This window comes from Naumovozyma dairenensis, chromosome 6 (assembly GCF_000227115.2).
Source record: "Naumovozyma dairenensis CBS 421 chromosome 6, complete genome".
NCBI classification, from domain to species: domain Eukaryota; kingdom Fungi; phylum Ascomycota; class Saccharomycetes; order Saccharomycetales; family Saccharomycetaceae; genus Naumovozyma; species Naumovozyma dairenensis.
Window position 1 is genome coordinate 380,681 of NC_016484.1, and position 18,235 is coordinate 398,915.

General features: G+C 34.3%; 10 protein-coding genes across 10 annotated transcripts; 6 read left to right on the top strand and 4 right to left on the bottom strand.

Annotated features, from left to right (window-relative positions):
* Nucleotides 1-63: 63 nt before the first annotated feature.
* CBP3 (Cbp3p) lies at nucleotides 64-1,089 on the top strand (the record flags this gene model as incomplete). The annotated part of the gene is made up of 1 exon (XM_003670667.1): nucleotides 64-1,089. One exon carries the CDS (start codon nucleotides 64-66, stop codon nucleotides 1,087-1,089), a length of 1,026 nt encoding a protein of 341 aa, XP_003670715.1.
* Nucleotides 1,090-1,294: 205 nt separating this feature from the next.
* THI6 (bifunctional hydroxyethylthiazole kinase/thiamine-phosphate diphosphorylase) lies at nucleotides 1,295-2,920 on the bottom strand (the record flags this gene model as incomplete). Its single annotated transcript, XM_003670668.1, has 1 exon — nucleotides 1,295-2,920. One exon carries the CDS (start codon nucleotides 2,918-2,920, stop codon nucleotides 1,295-1,297), a length of 1,626 nt encoding a protein of 541 aa, XP_003670716.1.
* A 367-nt stretch (nucleotides 2,921-3,287) lies between these two features.
* LEA1 (U2 snRNP complex subunit LEA1) lies at nucleotides 3,288-4,046 on the top strand (the record flags this gene model as incomplete). The annotated part of the gene is made up of 1 exon (XM_003670669.1): nucleotides 3,288-4,046. One exon carries the CDS (start codon nucleotides 3,288-3,290, stop codon nucleotides 4,044-4,046), a length of 759 nt encoding a protein of 252 aa, XP_003670717.1.
* A 1,205-nt stretch (nucleotides 4,047-5,251) lies between these two features.
* On the top strand, nucleotides 5,252-6,268 carry NDAI0F01560 (SDR family oxidoreductase; the record flags this gene model as incomplete). Its single annotated transcript, XM_003670670.1, has 1 exon — nucleotides 5,252-6,268. One exon carries the CDS (start codon nucleotides 5,252-5,254, stop codon nucleotides 6,266-6,268), a length of 1,017 nt encoding a protein of 338 aa, XP_003670718.1.
* Nucleotides 6,269-6,458: 190 nt separating this feature from the next.
* On the bottom strand, nucleotides 6,459-8,105 carry PUS1 (pseudouridine synthase PUS1; the record flags this gene model as incomplete). The annotated part of the gene is made up of 1 exon (XM_003670671.1): nucleotides 6,459-8,105. One exon carries the CDS (start codon nucleotides 8,103-8,105, stop codon nucleotides 6,459-6,461), a length of 1,647 nt encoding a protein of 548 aa, XP_003670719.1.
* A 603-nt stretch (nucleotides 8,106-8,708) lies between these two features.
* NIP7 (ribosome biosynthesis protein NIP7) lies at nucleotides 8,709-9,254 on the top strand (the record flags this gene model as incomplete). The annotated part of the gene is made up of 1 exon (XM_003670672.1): nucleotides 8,709-9,254. The coding sequence occupies one exon, from the start codon at nucleotides 8,709-8,711 to the stop codon at nucleotides 9,252-9,254; it is 546 nt and encodes a 181-aa protein (XP_003670720.1).
* Nucleotides 9,255-9,445: 191 nt separating this feature from the next.
* On the bottom strand, nucleotides 9,446-11,410 carry SRP72 (signal recognition particle subunit SRP72; the record flags this gene model as incomplete). The annotated part of the gene is made up of 1 exon (XM_003670673.1): nucleotides 9,446-11,410. The coding sequence occupies one exon, from the start codon at nucleotides 11,408-11,410 to the stop codon at nucleotides 9,446-9,448; it is 1,965 nt and encodes a 654-aa protein (XP_003670721.1).
* Nucleotides 11,411-11,743: 333 nt separating this feature from the next.
* On the bottom strand, nucleotides 11,744-12,982 carry IPL1 (aurora kinase; the record flags this gene model as incomplete). Its single annotated transcript, XM_003670674.1, has 1 exon — nucleotides 11,744-12,982. One exon carries the CDS (start codon nucleotides 12,980-12,982, stop codon nucleotides 11,744-11,746), a length of 1,239 nt encoding a protein of 412 aa, XP_003670722.1.
* A 257-nt stretch (nucleotides 12,983-13,239) lies between these two features.
* RKM1 (protein-lysine N-methyltransferase) lies at nucleotides 13,240-14,979 on the top strand (the record flags this gene model as incomplete). Its single annotated transcript, XM_003670675.1, has 1 exon — nucleotides 13,240-14,979. The coding sequence occupies one exon, from the start codon at nucleotides 13,240-13,242 to the stop codon at nucleotides 14,977-14,979; it is 1,740 nt and encodes a 579-aa protein (XP_003670723.1).
* A 619-nt stretch (nucleotides 14,980-15,598) lies between these two features.
* Nucleotides 15,599-18,130, top strand: TYW1 (putative tRNA 4-demethylwyosine synthase; the record flags this gene model as incomplete). The annotated part of the gene is made up of 1 exon (XM_003670676.1): nucleotides 15,599-18,130. The coding sequence occupies one exon, from the start codon at nucleotides 15,599-15,601 to the stop codon at nucleotides 18,128-18,130; it is 2,532 nt and encodes an 843-aa protein (XP_003670724.1).
* Nucleotides 18,131-18,235: the final 105 nt, after the last annotated feature.

Below are 18,235 nucleotides of genomic sequence, written 5' to 3' on the forward strand. Positions count from 1 at the left end.
CATCACTCTTAGTATTGCTGCCATTGCTACAAGTGTTTACAGATTTGACACACAACTAATTAAATGCTGAAAGAGATATTATTGAAAAATCGAACTTCCATAATTAAAGGTAAAGGACTAGGCTCCTTATATAACCGACCATTACAACCTGATTGGCTAAACTGTACATTACACAAACGTCTGCAGTCCACACGATCAATTTCAAGGGACTCTCCAGAGGGTATTGTCTCCAAGTCACATTTGAAAGAGCCAGATCAAAGTATCCCTACTAATGCTGCGGTTAAACAAGCAGCTAAGTTGAATCCATTGGCCCATTCTAAGTATGAATCTAAACAATACCAATTACCAAAATGGAAAGAAGCCTTAGGTGAGTTTGTGATTAGCAAGTTTAATCTAGACATGGATAAGATTAGGGCAGGTCCCGTTGCAGGTTCATACTTTTATAATATTTGTAAAGAGCAAGGTTTACAATTTGAAGATGAACCATTATCTAATTCAGCTAAATTTTTCTATGAAGATTTGAATTTACCAAGAACTTTCTCACAATGGTTTCAAATCACTATATTACATGAATGGATGTTATTTGTTAGAATGAGAGCCATGCCATTCAAATACGGGAGGAATTATCAACAAAAATTGGTAGATAGAACTTTCGCAGATATAGAATTGAGACTTTTTGAAGAAATGAAAGTCAATTCAGGAAGGATTGTAGATCAATATTTGAAAGATTTCAATTCCCAATTAAGAGGGGCTGTATTTGCATATGATGAAGGGTTTTTCACAGATGATGCTACTTTGGCAACTGCCTTATGGAGAAATTTATTCGCTGGTAGGAAGGATATTGATATGGTTCATCTAGAGGCGATGGTGAGGTATGTACGTTCACAATTATACGTCTTGAACCAATTATCTGATAGAGAATTTGCCACTGGTAAATTCAAGTTTGTTCCAATTAATGAAACTGTTGAAATATTGACATCAAATGAAGAAGCTGTCATGAAAGAAAAGGTCATACAACATTATGAAAATTTGGATAAGAATCCAAATATTCTACCAAGTGAAAGAAGTAAATTGTCTTATACAAATTAATTGGTCAACTCAGGACCCTTAAGACCTTTTATCAGGGAATGAGCCGTGTAAATATTCATTCTAACTTTAAGGTACTTTGTTCATACTTTTTTATTTATTTTATTTATTTATTTATTTATTCGTGAATCTCTATAACGTGCTTGTTCTATCAACAGACTGTACTTTTCCTGTGTTCCCTTTTGTTCGCTATTTTTTATGACTATTATTAAGTAACTATCTCCACTTTCGCAGTCCAACTGGATGGATCATTTGTAGTAAATAATTGATCTAACGCATCAATCAAATGAACATGGAAGCTTCCGCTACCGCGACAATTCAAGGAAGCCAATTTACCGGCAGATTTGTAAAGAAGGACGGCACTTACAACTGCATTGAAGGCAATCCCATTTGGGGATAGACCACCCACTAATGCAGCAATCGCGGTACCTAAGGAACATCCACTTGCAGTAATTTTCTCCATCAATGGGATAGGCCCGTCTTCAATCATGACACATGGGATATCATTGGCAGAAAGCTCACCAACACCATGGCCTAGTCTGTAAGAACTGGACATGGTACCATCAGCAATGAAATCATATTCACCAGTACAAACGGCGATCGTTTTGTATGTAAACGCAACTAGTCTTGTGGCACGAGCTAACAAAGCTTTATCAACTTTATCATCCCCGGCATCTACACCCCTCATTTTACCTTGATTCAATTTAGCTAAGGATAAGATCTCACCTGAGTTCCCCTTGATACAGGTGTATTGACCATATTGTAACAATGTATTATTTAATGTTAGTCTTGTTTGAGTAGCGCTATATCCAACAGGATCGAAGATGATTGGTCTTTTCCTTTCATTGTAAGCTCTGACAGCTTCTTTCAGAGCTTCCACTGGTGCTACACTACCAGTATTGAGCAACAGAGCGGCATTTGGTACGCTTGCCAACTCATCCACTTCAGAAGGGACCTCAGACATAATTGGAGATGAGCCTAATGCTAAAGTGACATTAGCACCGAAATTTTGATGGACTTTATTAGTCATATGTTGGACCAATGGATGGTTCTTTTGTACTTGACTCAAGGTGTCTTTAATGTCCTTTGATGTAATATTTTCTTGATGGGAGAAGTCAAGTGGGATATATTCGAATTTGGAATAATCTAATAAACCACGAAGGATTTTCGTGGAAGCGCCAGCATCATCCGAAGCCATAATATCACTGACAACAGAAATACCGTCAAGTGCTCTCTTACCATTATGACTAACACACTGATAAAGAACTCTGGGGATGTTATTTGGGTGCAGACCACCGATAGCAACAGTTCTACACCAAGTAGCCTGTGTCGTTTCTAGAGCATTCAATATGTCGATAACACCAGTTGGACCCATTGGGGATTTTCTTGGATTCTTCTTTGTTTCGGTAGGGAAAACCATACCAATACCTATATAGTCAACCATATCGGTTCCCCATTGAGCCAACGTTTCCACTTCACTTGTCTTGCCAACACTCCACCCAACAATCTTATCAGGGCCCAATAATTGTCTAACCATTGGAATTGGCATATCGGATTGTCCCACATGGACACCATCAGCGTCTATAGCTAAAGCGACATCAATACGATCATTAATAATCAATGGAACGTCGTAAGCTTTACATAGTTTTTGAACAGCTATAGCTTCTTCAATGAAAATTTTGGTATCAGTATCCTTTTCCCTTAGCTGAACTAATGTGACACCATTTTTTAAACCTGCCTCCACCTGAGAATATAGAGTGGTGCCTTCTGGCAACATGGTAGAGTCAGTTACCAGATATAAGGAATAATCAACTTTATCTTTTGGGAAAACCATTATTTTTTTTCTTGTATGTTTGCCTGTTCGTTATTTTGCAAAACAAAGGCCTACTAGAGTCTTAAATAAGCAAATTGTTTAGTTAAATAAATAAGGTGCAATTACATTCCAATATATATATATATATATATATATATAGGTTTTATAAAAAGAAAGCCATTGTTTCTTCATAAGAAGGCTAGTCATCACCTCGATGGAATGTTTTTCAGCTCTTAAAGTTACCGGGAATATTTCAAAATTTACAAACTGGGCACTGAAAAATATTCACATTGAAAACTAGCAAGGCATAACATGATGATTAAAAGAAACAAAACGCATTGAATCGAGGAAAATTCAAAGGAATACCAGTGAGATAAACCCCCAAACTATGAAGTTCACACCAAGTTTGATAATAGATGCCCCTTCGTACCAAGTAGACCATTTCGATGGTAGATATGATACAGATAAATGCGTAATATTGCGAGATTTACAGTTAGAAACAGATTCAGAATCCATGCCTTCAAGTCTTAAACAATTATCACCTTCTACCAACGTATTAGATCTGACCAATAATGATCTCTTTAACATACCGTGGAATGTAAAGAATTTTAAATGGTTGCATACTTTACTTTTATCTAGGAATAGAATTATTAATATTGATGGATCACTACTTCCATGTAATTTAGAGAATTTGGTTCTAGCAAATAATGGAATATCTGAATTACAAGAATTGGATGGGTTAAGTAAAGCACCTAAATCATTGAAGAATTTGACTTTAAAGGGGAATCCAATTTGTCATTTGAATGGGTATAGAGAATATGTTTTGAAATTATTACCAAATTTAATGACATTGGATTTCACACGTGTTACTCCTGAAGAGAGAAAGGAAATACTCAAGATTAATAAAGAGGCAAAGAAAATAGGAGGAGATCTTGCTACAGCGACGACAACGAAACATAAGGAACGACTTACGAATAGAATATCGAAAAATGGACGTCAAAATAGAGATAAATCTATTGAAATGATGACGCTAGTAGTGAGTAAGATGACAGATGAGAAGAAGAAAGAACTTAAAAAACAGTTAGCTGAAGCAACTTCATTGGATGAGATAGCAAGACTAGAAAAGATATTGTCAGGAGGTGTCTGAAAATGATGAGGAATGTAAATATTTCAGATGGGATAGTTTTAATCTTACAATACTATTGTTTACTTTCTAATGCGACATCTTACCACTAAATATCGTTGTCAAACCGCTTTGAAAGTAGACGCCTCAAACTATTGTATCATAGTATTCATCATCTATTTCAACTATCACTTGTCATTGGATACTGGTTTTTATAGGGGGAAAAGCATAGACCGTAGTAATGATTTGAAGTTCCATGAAGTTTCCAATACTTTCCTCGCAAAGGTATTCTCCAACAAGGCAACGGGTTAAGGAAGATGAATTTCTCGATACTGTCACACAATTACAAAGTAAATGTCGAGGTATATTGCTTTTTTTTACATATGCAAGATATTTGTTGAAATAGAAGATATGTGATTAAGAGGCTAATAGATCTTTTATGGAACACAGATGGATAGATTCATAGGAACCTGGAATTTCTTTAGATAGCATTATAGGTACGTATTGAAGCTCACTAACTACCAATTGCTCTACGTACATAAATCTGTGTAAACGCCATCAGTATGAGGAATCGTAAGAAACCATTCTTTTGTAACACGACTATATACTCAGAATACAGTCATCTATTAGCATGTTTGGCTGTGACGCCCACAACGGACAGCTACCCACGGTCCGCGGCCCACGGTCCGTGGCCCACGGAGAATACTGAGTTATGTGTGTATGTGTACTTTTTCCCGTGGGACGACGCTAGCCGTGGAGGTGGGGGGTAAACAAAGAGACAACCCCCTTCCCCCCCCCCCAAATTATATTGTCTATTTTATTTTGTTTGACATTCAAAGAGCTGTTGTTACTATACATACAATCAATGTAATGCTCCACCATGGTAAAAGCATGGCATAGTATGCTTATTTGAATTAAATGAGTATCGGTATCGGACCTTACGTAAGCCTGTTGGTCCTTTAAGACCACCATATTGAACTGTTTACATAGGAAAATGTGATCGATCTTGATAGAATAGCATAGAATACTCTCGGATGTGCGACGGCTTTCCCTTATCGAAGGACTTTCAAGAAACATTCGTTCTGCTTTCTTGATATAAAAGGAATGCCAATACTTTCATAATTTACGAATAGGACTCTAGATGTTCCAAATGTCTTCTGTATAGTTTGTATCTAAACTCCATATAACGGTATATATTAAAGCCATATCTTACGTATCAAATCAAGAAAATGACACCAAAAGAAAGAGGGACTGTATTTGTTTCAGGTGCTACTGGATTTATCGCTCTTCATATCATCAATAATCTATTACAACAAGGTTATAAAGTAATTGGATCCGCCAGATCTCAAGAAAAAGTGGATCATTTATTGGAATTGTTTAACAATAATCCATCTCTTTCACTGGAAATTGTACCAAATATCGATAACCCAGAGGCATTTGATGACGTATTCAAGAAATATGGTAATGAAATTAAAGTAGTGTTACACGCTGCTTCACCAATACCACGTCCAAGCACCGATTATGAAAAGGAATACTTGATCCCTGCTGTGGAAGGTGTAAAATCAATCTTAAATGCGGTCAAGAAATATGCTGCAAATTCAGTGGAAAGAGTAATATTGACATCCTCAGCTGCTGCTGCTCAGAACTCGACAGATGTTGTGAGTGAAGAATCCTGGAATGATGCTACTTGGAAAGGTTGCCAAACTGATTCATGGAATGCTTATGCGGGTTCTAAGACCTTTGCTGAAAGGGCTGCCTGGGAATTCATGGAGGAAAATAAGAATGTTATTAAATTTACATTGACCACTGTTAACCCTGTTTATACGTTGGGTCCGCAGGCATTCTCTGATAAGAAATTTGCATCTACTTCCGCTTATATCGAACAAATTATCAGTTCTACTGAAGATAATATCACACCAAAAATAGCATTTTGGTTTGTCGATGTTAGGGATGTTGCTAAGGCTCATATCTTGGCATTCCAAAATGACAATTTGGTTGGGAAAAGATTGCTTCTTGCCGCAGATACTTTTTCTTATCAGGATGTTTTGAATATTGCTAATGAAGATTTTAAAGAACTGAATGGTAAGATTCCAATTGGAGAACCTGAAAAGGCCGACGCTTTAACTAAGGAAAACAAAGGTTTGTTAGATAACCATAAGACTAAAGAACTGTTAGGTTTCGAATTCATTGGTTTAAGACAGTGTGTCGATGATAGTATCAAACAAATCTTAGAAGTTAAGCACTAGTGCCTGGTAAATTAAAAGCTGGTAGTAATTTAATAACAGTTTGCATCACTTTCTATACGTCTTAGAATGTTGGATTAATGATGTATTGAATATGAGTTGAACTACTTAAATATTTTTTTTCTATGCTGAGGTATGTATATATGTACAATTCAGATATAACTCTATAATGAAAATCATTTCAACCCTTCCTCTATTGCACGCAAGCTTTTTCTTCAGTTTCCGCAGTTGCTGCTAGCTGAACTTCTGATTCGCTTTTAGAAGTAACAACATCTGCATCATTTGCCGTCCCATTAGCAAGTTTCTTTTCTTTCTTTGTAGGTTCAGGTGTTATTTCTGGGATTCCTCTGGCAGTTAAAAATTCGAAGATACTTTTTTGAACAGCTGCGCCCGTTTTATCAGCTGTTTCTTCACCTTGAGCGCCAGTAACTTTATTAAAACTATCAATGTAACTGAAAAATGCATTGAATACATTTTCATCAACTTCTTCTTTGTAAATCTTATCATAGATATGTTTCATCTTAAACGCATCAATTTCATCTTGATATTTACTGAAATCGATGGCTTTATAACCAAATTTCTCTAATCTAGTATTATAACCTTCAAAAACTGGAGCTTCAAGCAGTAACCCTAAAGCAGGTGCTTTGGGAATATTGAGTTTTTGTACACCATATGCTTGATTAATACGATCCACTGGAGATCCACAACGTGTCACTAAAGTAGCCATAGAAATCATTTTACGGATTTGATGTAACATAAATGATTGACCATGAATTTTAATGGAGACCCATTCTGTCTTCGCATCACCAATGACAAACGGGTCAGATACTTTAATCTCTTTCATAAATCTAATAGCACTTGGATCTTTAAACTCTTTACCTAACGTGAAATTATGGAAATTATGAGCCCCTAAGTATTGTTCCATTGATGAACGGAACTTGGTCAATTTTTCCTGCGATATACGATATTTCCTACGATGAGCGTTTTCTAATTGTTTATATTTCTTCACTTTCAAATAAAGCCCTTCAGAATCTAAAAATTCATCCTTTGGTGGTGGAGTATATGATTTAATAGCTTCAATTTCTTCAGGTGTGAATGTTTCATCTATTTCCTTTTGAAGATTCTCCCAGAAAGTTTTGGACTCCATATCATCATCTAAAACACCTGGTAATTCAATCCTACTTTCTTCAATATCATTATAAAGAATAGAACCTGGTTTAGGACCAATCAATGAATAGGTTGGTAACAAATATTCGTACCAACGAGAACTACACATCTTTCTACAATCAAACGCTTTGTTGACACGCTCAATATCCCAAACACGAACGCCTTCAGGTAATTGTTCATTGATTTTGGATTTAATTTCTGGATCTTCAATGATCATTTTCAAAGATATTAAATTCCCACCTGCATGAACACCTTTATCAGTTCTAGCAGATCTCATAAACCCATTCTTCTTCAAATCATTAGAGTTCGCTTTAGATATAGCGCCGGCATCTACAAATGCCTTAAAAAGCGTAGCTTCGATAGTTGGATTTGGAGGATTATATTGCATACCATGGTATCCAGTTCCACAATAACCAATCATAACAGCAACTTTCCTCTTTGGTAATCTTTTCTCCTTTGGGATGGCATTACCGTCTGCATCTAATTGCGGACTTCTTGTATCGACACGTGGTTTCTTTGAAACAGGACCGTTGTCTTTTGCGTTCTTGTCCCCATCATAGTCTGCCTTACGTGCTTTGGTCCATTTTTCTTGTTGTCCTCTCTTGACAGATTCGTCGGTTTCTGCATCATCGTATGATGGCCTTAAATTTTCTTCAGGGATTTTAGACGCCATTTTGCTTCGAGTGTAAACTTCTTTATATGGCAGTTCTATCTAAGAAAAGAACGCAAACAGAGAGAAAGAAATAGTCTGCTTCGTTTACCGTACATTTCAATAATTTGATCCTTTATGTTACTTCTTATTTGTTTTCTTTCAAAGATTTGAAGAGATGGCCCAATGTTCTTATTTTTTTTCAATTTTTTTTCTTTTCAGGAAAAATTTTAAACCTGGGCGGCTATTTGTTTATTTTTCCTAGTTTCCCTTTTTGGAATTTCAAATTTTTTTTCACGTGAAGAAATTATTTTTGGAATTATAGAAAACAAATTATCGTTTCGAACGAATGGAAAATTTTTGCGATGAGCTTTTCTTTATAATATTTTTCACTATTTGGTTTTACTTAATACATGAATGCTATTTTAACTTAGTTTTATTATACAAAAGAAGAGCTTACTTCATATTCAATATTAAGACGCTTTATATATATATATATATATATTTTTATATATAACACTCGTGCATATTTAACAATTTTCTGCTTCTTTCCATCTATTTACATAGCAGCAATTCTAATAAATACTTTTTTTTTTTCATATTCTCAAGAAATACTAAAGAAGAAAGATGAGACAACTAACAGAAGAAGAAACTAAGGTAGTATTTGAAAAATTAGCTGGTTATATCGGAAGAAATATTACATATCTAGTGGATAACAAGGAAAATCCACATGTTTTCAGATTACAAAAAGATAGAGTTTACTATGTTCCAGAACACGTTGCCAAATTGGCTACAAGTATAGCAAGACCAAATTTAATGTCAGTGGGGATTTGTCTTGGGAAATTTACCAAAACTGGGAAATTTAGATTACATATAACTTCGTTGACTGTATTAGCTTCTCATGCTAAATATAAAATCTGGATTAAGCCAAATGGTGAAATGCCATTCTTATATGGTAATCATGTGTTGAAGGCTCATGTAGGGAAAATGTCCGATGATATCCCAGAACATGCTGGTGTAATTATATTTGCCATGAATGATACTCCTTTGGGATTCGGTGTGAGCGCAAAGAGTACTTCCGAATCGAGAAATTTACCTCCAACTTCCATCGTTGCATTTAGACAAGCTGATATTGGTGAATACTTGAGAGATGAAGACACTTTATTCACATAGTTGAGGTCTATCATTAATATAATAATTAAATTCGTAAGTAATTAATAAAATAGAGAATACTGTACATTAAAAATTTTGTTTTCTTACATTAAGTTTATTTCTCATTGTTTTGTTTGTTTGTTTTTTTGTAAATTAATTTACGTAGATAAATCACAATAATGATGATAATATATTAAAGAGAGTTATCTTTCTTACCTACGACCCTTCTTCTTATTTTTCTTCGCATTGGATGATTTTGGCTTTGGGGTTGTTTTCTTTGAAATATCCAAAGCTTGTTCAGCTTTCTTATTTATAATACTACCTTGCGTTTGTTTAACTGCTTGGTGTTGTTGTCTTCTCTTAGGTCTATAAGTAGACCTATCTCTCAATGGAATCCATCTCTCGTTAGATGGGGGTTTAGATGATAAGTCAACATTATGGCTCTTCAAGAACTTCTTCAATTTTTGAGCTTTCCTCTTCTTATGTTTTATTAATAATTTCTCCTTGGTTATTTTATTGATTACTGTACGGTTTATCTTCTTCTTATCCGATGATAATAGTGGATCAATACCTTGAGCAATTAATGATTCCACGTCAACATTAGAGACTATTTCGGCACCTTTATTAATATCAAATGACTCATTAGATAAGAAATCCTTGATTAAGGAAACTTTATCGTCATTATCATTAGAATATAACGAAATTTGTCTAAATATCTTTCTTGCTTCTTTCGTAGATCCCAATGGTAGAAATTGGAACCCTACATGTGTCCAAAATGATGAATCGTCAGAGACATTAGGTTCATTAACGAAGTAGAACAGTTTTTGTAACAAACAGTACTTAGAGTTAGATCTATTCGTAATTCCATATAGTTCAAAAAGAATATAAGATAATATTTTAATAGATTCATCTAATAGGGTCGATGAAGACTTTTCCAACGATTTATTTAGGAATAATTCAGATAGTCTGATTGCATTATCCCATTGTTTTTCAACTATTAATAATTGTAAAGTCAATAATACAAACCCAATGGTACTGCCACCTGTACTACTGTTTATCATAGTTAGAGCATGATGATATGTTTTCTTAGATTGTGTCTTGTAAGTTTCCAAAGCAATATTATCGACTAATTTGGAATAATTGTGTAAAGTACGTGATAATAATGATGAATGTGGATTAAGACTATTATTATTGAACAGTTTTAAAAACAAGTAATTACGTTGAATCATGGACCATTGTTCAAAAGTAAAATTTTGTAAATTTAAAGAGTTTGCTTTTTCAAAATTGATGTCTCTTAAGATCAAATTAAAGTTTGTGGAATATTTAGAAAAATCAATGAATGATTGTATATTATTCTTAGCGAGTATATGGAATACACTTCCTGGTTCCACTTTGGATAATAACTCATTTAAGATATCCTTAGACTCACCTTTATTTGCCATCAATTGATACACGTATGCCAATTGTAACTGTATGGAAACGATATCACTTTCGTATCCTTCATTTTTCGCCATGGATAATGCCTTTTCAAGTAATGATATAGATTGATCAAATTCCTCCTTGGTGGTTAAAATGATAGCTTCATTATATAATAAATCGTATGATTCTTCACTCAATTGAGTAACTAATGGAGACAAAGTAGATAAATTGGGCTTTGTTGACAATGGAACACGCTCATTACATGCCAATTCCAAAGTGTTATCATAGGAATTATCATCATTCGTGGATGCCAAATAATTATAAATCATATAGGATTCATCATATTGTCCATTTCTGTAACAGAATTGTGCTCTGACATGTAAAACCCCTCTTTTGGTTTGAGTCTGATTCGCCTTATTACTTTTAATTAAGTGTGATACACCATCTGGGTATCTGGAATTGAATAACTTTTCGAATTTTTGGACTTGATTCAATTTATAATATATGTAAAGTTTTTCCAATACGACTTTGTTCCCATATTTTTCATCAATATGTTTAAATTTCTGCAAAACAGTAATAGCATGTTCGTATTTATCTTGCTTAATGATAGAAACCAGAAGATTCTTCAAGATATCACCTGGATTAGTACAGCCACTATTTAAGAGTTGTTGACAGGTTTGTTCAGCCTTTGTGTGCTCACTTTGGGCCGATTGGACACTTAATTGTGATAACAAATTAGTCAAGTTATCTTGTGCCATTATATAAATAGGATATTCGGCTTCCTTATCCTCTTTTCTAGGATATAGGTAGCACAATTCGACAATAACTAATCCAACATAACCGCTTTATCAAGATCCTCTCATTCTAATGTTCAACAGTTTCTTTGATTGAAAGTTATCTCTAAAATAATTCTAGGCGCGACAGATCGTTTCACACGGCCAGGCGTCACAAATTAATTTTAAAATCGTTGAAGAAGTATTACAGAAGCAAAAAGAATATTATAGTATGATATTAATAGCTATTTAGAGTATAAATTGCAGGGGAAATATGTGTATATGTGGTGCTGGTAACAACAACTGGAACTGGATGGTCTACCAAAATGGTTTGTTCCTCATGATCCATGGATGTACCATCACCTCCTTTAGCAATATCCTTTCTTTAGGATCATTTTTCAAGAGCCTGGAAATCAAATCTCTGACATCTTGTGATACGGTCCCTGGAAACCTTATTTCCCCTTTTAGAATTCGCTTATATGTTAACTCTTTGGAATCCTCTTCAAAAGGTGGGTCGCCAGCAACTAACTCGTACGTAAGAACACCAAGGGCCCATACGTCCACCGTATCATCATACTCTCTTGATCTGATCATCTCTGGTGATAAATAATCAATGGTCCCACATAATGTTTTCCTTTTCACTCCTTTCGGATTAATAATGCTCCAACCAAAATCTGTTAACTTCAAAACATTATTGAACCCAATTAAGATATTCTCCGGCTTTAAATCTCTATGGATAATACCTTTTTCATGAAGATGATTCAAAGCATCAGCAATTTGATAAACAAATCTCGAAGCAATAATATCATTAAATGGTCCATGCGATCTTAGTAATTTATATAATTCACCATAAACAAGATATTCCATGATAAGATAGACTCTTTTGTCATCATAAAAATGACCATATAACTTCGTTAAATTTGGATGATTTAAACTTGTTTGAATTTCGACTTCTCTACGGAATTGTCTCTGTAAATTATATTGAATTATCTCACTCTTATCCATCGCTTTTAATGCACAAATAAACCCACTTTCTTTATGTTTCACACAATATACTTTACCGAATTTACCTTTACCCAATTTCTTACCAATTTCAAAATCTTGTAACGTTAATTGTTTGTATAGTTTTGGTGAAGAGAATATTTTCCCATAATCATTTTCGGTAACATTACTTGTCGTCGCTGTGGTCGAGCTGGTTACTATTGCATTATTGTTTTTAATATAACGGATTGGTGAAGGTATTTTACTCGCGTGGATAGTGTTATCGACCGTGGGCCTCTTAGTTAACGGGAGCCTATTAGGGCTGTTATCATTTCCTCGCAATGGTCTTCTTACAGGAGATGGGATTTTACTTGTAATTGTGGGAGAAGTCTTGTGATGTGGAGTTTGCTGATGAGAATTGGATGCTCTCCATGGCTTTTTTACCATTCTTTGAGGATTTGTGCTATTTAGTCTCATTGTTAGGAGAGCATTCCGCTGTTGTAAAGATTCTCTCCTACTTTTTTGAATTTCTAATTTACTGTCATGAGAAGTATTATTAGTTACATTCATTTTCATTTAGTTATGTCTCCATTGATGGTGATGAACACTTCCTTTTTGTGTTTTTGCTTTTTGCTTTATGGTGTTTTGACTTCCTTCTTTGTTTGTTTATACTTTAATTTTTCTAGTCGTGCTTTTTTTTTCTTTTAAAGTAGATGAAATGACCTCGAAACAATAGATATTTCGATATTTGAAAAAAAATTCTAGAAGGAACAAGAGGTTGAAGAACAAGCGTGATATTTTCTCAGTACACTGTGGAGAAACTTGCAGAAACCATGGCCCTAGAAAATTTATTGACTTGGGGTGAAAAATACGGGGTCAACATACCTGATGGTTTAAAATTTCAACATGATGAAAAGAAAGGTTTCTATTGTATAGCCACCAAGGATGTTACTAATCCAACGATAGAAATTCCACAAACATTAATCATATCTGGAAAATTATCTCGAGATGTATTCGCAGATATAGAAACGAATGATGAGAATAATAATTCATGGCTAAAATTGTTGTTTGCTAAACTGAAATTCGATAATAAAGCCACTTATCTTTCAACTGAAGAAGGTAATGATAAAAATGAACCTTTAAATTTGAAATTTAAGCCATATATTGATGCTTTACCTAAGATTGTCGATTCTCCATATTTGTGGACTCCTAACGAATTAAAGCTATTAAAAGGTACTAATTTATACAATTCTCTGTTTGGAAAACTACATACAATTTTCAAAGAGTGGTACAATTTAATCAATAAAATGAATGAGAGGGAATCTTCTAATTTCCAAGTCGATTTTACATTAGTTGAAGGAGAATTGAAAATATATGACAACTGGAGCAATATTGATTTCCATAATAATTATCACGAATTTTATAATAAGATCATATTAGAAACCGTCGAGCAAAGGCCAAAATGTTGGTATTCATTCTCTTCATTCCTTTGGTCACATTTAATTTTCATATCAAGAGCATTCCCTGAATATGTCATTGATAATACACGTTCACCAAGCAATGTTGTACTTCTACCGATTATTGATTTAATGAATCATGATTATAATGCGAAAGTTCAATGGTCATCCACCAATGGGGGATTCACTTATAATTATATTGGGGGTACGATTGCTGAAAATAAAGAACTATTTAACAATTATGGAGCCAAGGGGAATGAAGAGTTACTTACAGGATATGGATTTGTTTTAGAAGATAATATGTATGATTTAGTTCTTTTAAAAATAAAACCCCCTTTGAAAGTAATTTCTGATATTTTGCAGAATGAACCTAATTTAGAGTTACCGACACTTGATGATTACACGACATTTGCATTTGAACAAGACTTTACTAAAGGAAAAGATCATGACGAAGAAGATGATCATAATGATATTTCCTCCTATAAAGATGGTATTATCTATGTTGTAAATCCTAATGTCAATAAAGACTATTTGGAACCGTTATGGAATATATTTACATATCTCTCTAAAAAGAAATTTGAAAAAATGACCGATTTAAGACCGAGATTGGAGGGGCTACAATCTTTAAGGAATGCTCTTGAACATAAACTAGAGGGACTAGAGGATACTCAAGAAACTAATTTGTCTGAGCAAATATGCTTCGTCAATCCATACAGAAGATATTGCGCAACTATATATAGAGAGGGTCAAATACGAATTTTGAAACGAGGTATTTTGGATTTGAGGAATGAGGAGAAGAATGTTATACACGAGAAAAAGAGATTCTTATTGAATTTCGGTAAGATTACTAAACATGATTTTGATTTTACAGAGAGGGAATTGCCACAATTACTGCAGGATCGAGAAGACGAAGAAGAGATGGTTTTCGATTCTACATTTGAATTACTCGTGCTATGGGTGTTATTGAAAGTCTTGAATAAGTCTTTCATCCCAAAGCATGAATGGGTAGGTGATCAATATAAGGTATTTTTGTCTGAAGAAGACAAATGTTTATCTCCAGAGGAAGGCAAAGAAATCTACAGGTCTTTTTTGGCAATAAGGGGCATACGACGGTGACTGTCAACGATGTTTGCATGGCATTCGACTTTGTTTCACAGCACTCCTTTGTCAGGTTACATAATGGAGACCCATTTCTTGTGCGCAAGGATTAGTATATGTCAAAAGCAAATTTATAACTTGGTACCGTCAGTTTCTTCCTTTTGAGTGTACCGAACGCACCCAAAAGAGCAAGAAATAGCTTCATATGCAACAACAATTAACAATCAAACTATACTATTTATTTATTATCTATTAGGCATCTTGGCTGTGTACTGTTTACTGTGTACTGTTTACTGTTTACTGTTTAACTGTATATGGCCCATATATGTCTTTATAACCAAAATTTAGCCGCCCAGGTACCCCTCAACACCAGAAAACACCCAGACACCCCTTTGGATAAATTACTCATGTTCTGGCATCCCATTGGTCCGGACAACTACCCGTGATGAGTTTCACGGGTTGGCCAGTTTTTATAATATGGGATATTTGACAAAAACTTTTCTCTCGATGACATTATTATTTATATAAGTGCATTTAAGCAAAATATACCGATGGATGCATAACCTAAGTTAATCACTTCCAAACTAACAGAGAAGGCTGATAGCAGGTACAATCACGTCAAACAAGCCAACACAATATGCCTTTGAATATAATAACCACAATAACTGTGATATCTGCAGTTGCTGTGTATTATTTCCTCTTAGGTGGAAGGTTTTCAGTTTCATTGATGATTTTGACTACATATGCTATCTACTATACTGAAAATAACAAAACCAATAATGAACCTGTCTCTGACAATAAAAATACAGCGGTTACTTCTACCACTTCTGCTGTGGAAGAGGATATCGAACTTATCAAGACTGAGAAGAAAGGTGGAAGTTGTTGCTCAGGAGGAAATGGTAAGAATGGCGGTAGTGGTTGTTGCTCTAGCAAAAACAAAAATAGTGCTACCAAGAAAAGTGGTAAATCTTGCTGTTGTTCAGGTAAAAAAAAGAAACTAACTAAAGAAAATGAACAAGAAAGCGATACTTCCTCTAACGATGATTCTGATTCAATGACTATTGATTTTACCGGCTCATTTGTAACAAAGAAGAAAAAAATGAAATCCGCAAGAACTCCAAAGGTCTTTACCAACAGTAAGAATGACTCTTCCATCCAATCTTCCATTACGGAAGATGTCCCCATTGATGAAACCAAAATAACCGATAAAAATATCTTGAAATCCAATGACGCCGAATTGATCAAAAGTGCCCTAACTATATCTAACGATACCTTATTAAATTCACAAATATATGTCTTTTACAGTTCATTGCAAGGTGCTGCAGAAAGGTCTGCCATTAAAGTCCATAAAATATTATCAAATATGGAAGAATTGAAAAATGAGCCCAAATTAATGAATCTTGATGAATTAAACGATATTGATGAATATTTCGTTGATGTTCCCTGTGAAAATGCATTATACATCTTAGTTTTACCATCTTATGATGTCGATTGTCCATTAGATTATTTCTTACAAACTTTAGAAGAAAATTACAACGATTTTAGAGTGGAAGGGTTCCCATTACGTAAATTGGTAGGTTATACCGTTCTTGGTTTGGGTGATTTGGAAACTTGGGTTGATAAATTTTGTTATCAGGCAAGAAATGCTGATCATTGGATTGCTAAATTAGGTGGTAGAAGAATTTTCCCCGTAGGTGAAATTTGTATGAAAACTGGTGGGGACCCCAAAATTGAAGAATGGGCTACTTTGTTGGCAGAAACTTTAAAAGATGATGAACCAATCATTTATGAATATGATGAAACTTGTGATATTGAAGAAGATGCAGGTGAAATGTATGCAGATGATGCAGGCAGTGACGATGAAGGTTTAGCTGATGTGGAAGATCTAGCCGGTAAAGAATCAAAAAACAAAAATTCCATGGAAATTAAACAAATGGTTACCAAGGAAAGTCCAACCTATAGAAATTTAACTAAACAAGGTTATAAAGTCGTTGGTTCCCATTCTGGTGTCAAGATTTGTAGATGGACTAAGAATGAATTACGTGGGAAGGGGTCATGTTATAAGAAATCATTATTTAATATTGCATCCAGTAGATGTATGGAATTAACACCATCTTTAGCATGTTCATCAAAATGTGTCTTTTGTTGGAGACATGGTACTAATCCGGTATCAAAAAATTGGAGATGGGAAACGGATGATCCTGAATATATATTAGAAAATGCCCTCGCAGCTCATTATTCCATGATTAAACAAATGAGAGGTGTTCCAGGTATCATTGCTGAAAGATTTACTAAGGCTTTCAAAGTGGGGCATTGTGCTTTATCGTTAGTTGGTGAACCTATCATGTATCCTCATATTAATAGATTTGTTGAGTTATTACATGAAAAGGAAATTACTAGTTTCCTTGTTTGTAATGCACAACATCCAGAAGCATTAGAAAGTGTTGGCAAAGTTACACAATTATATGTTTCCATTGATGCACCAACTAAAGATGAATTGAAAAAGGTGGATAGACCATTGTACAAAGATTTTTGGGAAAGAATGCTTCAATGTTTGGATATTATTAGGACTAAACAGAGTCATCAAAGAACGGTCTTCCGATTAACATTAGTGAAAGGCTTCAATATGGGTGATATTAGCTCATATGCAGATTTAGTTCAAAGAGGTCAACCATGTTTCATTGAAGTCAAAGGTGCTACATTTAGTGGATCTTCTAATGGTAATGGTAATCCATTAACTATGCAAAATATACCGTATTATGAAGAATGTAAGAAATTTGTAAAGAATTTCTCAGAAGAATTACAAAGGCGTGGATTAGGTTATGAGGTTGCTGCAGAACATGCACATTCTAATTGTATTCTAATTGCCAATACAAATTTCAAAGTTAATGGAAAATGGCATACACATATTGATTTCGATAAGTTTTTCGAATTATTAAATTCTGGTAAAGATTTTACTTATTTGGATTATATATCTAAGACTCCTGAATGGGCATTATTCGGTAATGGTGGATTTGCTCCTGGGAATGTCAGAGAGTTTAGAAAAGAAAAGAAAATTCAAGCTAAAAAGATACGATTAGAGGAAGAGATAAAATCCCAAGACTTGACAGAAGTTATTGATGAAGTAGAAAAGCCAATGCCTGAGATACCAACTGCAGTGAAAGCTTAAGAGCGCAGTGTCGATTAATTATTTATTTATTTATTTATTTATTTATTTTTTATTTATTAAACTATTTATTAAACTATTTATTTATTAGAATTTTATTCATTAAAT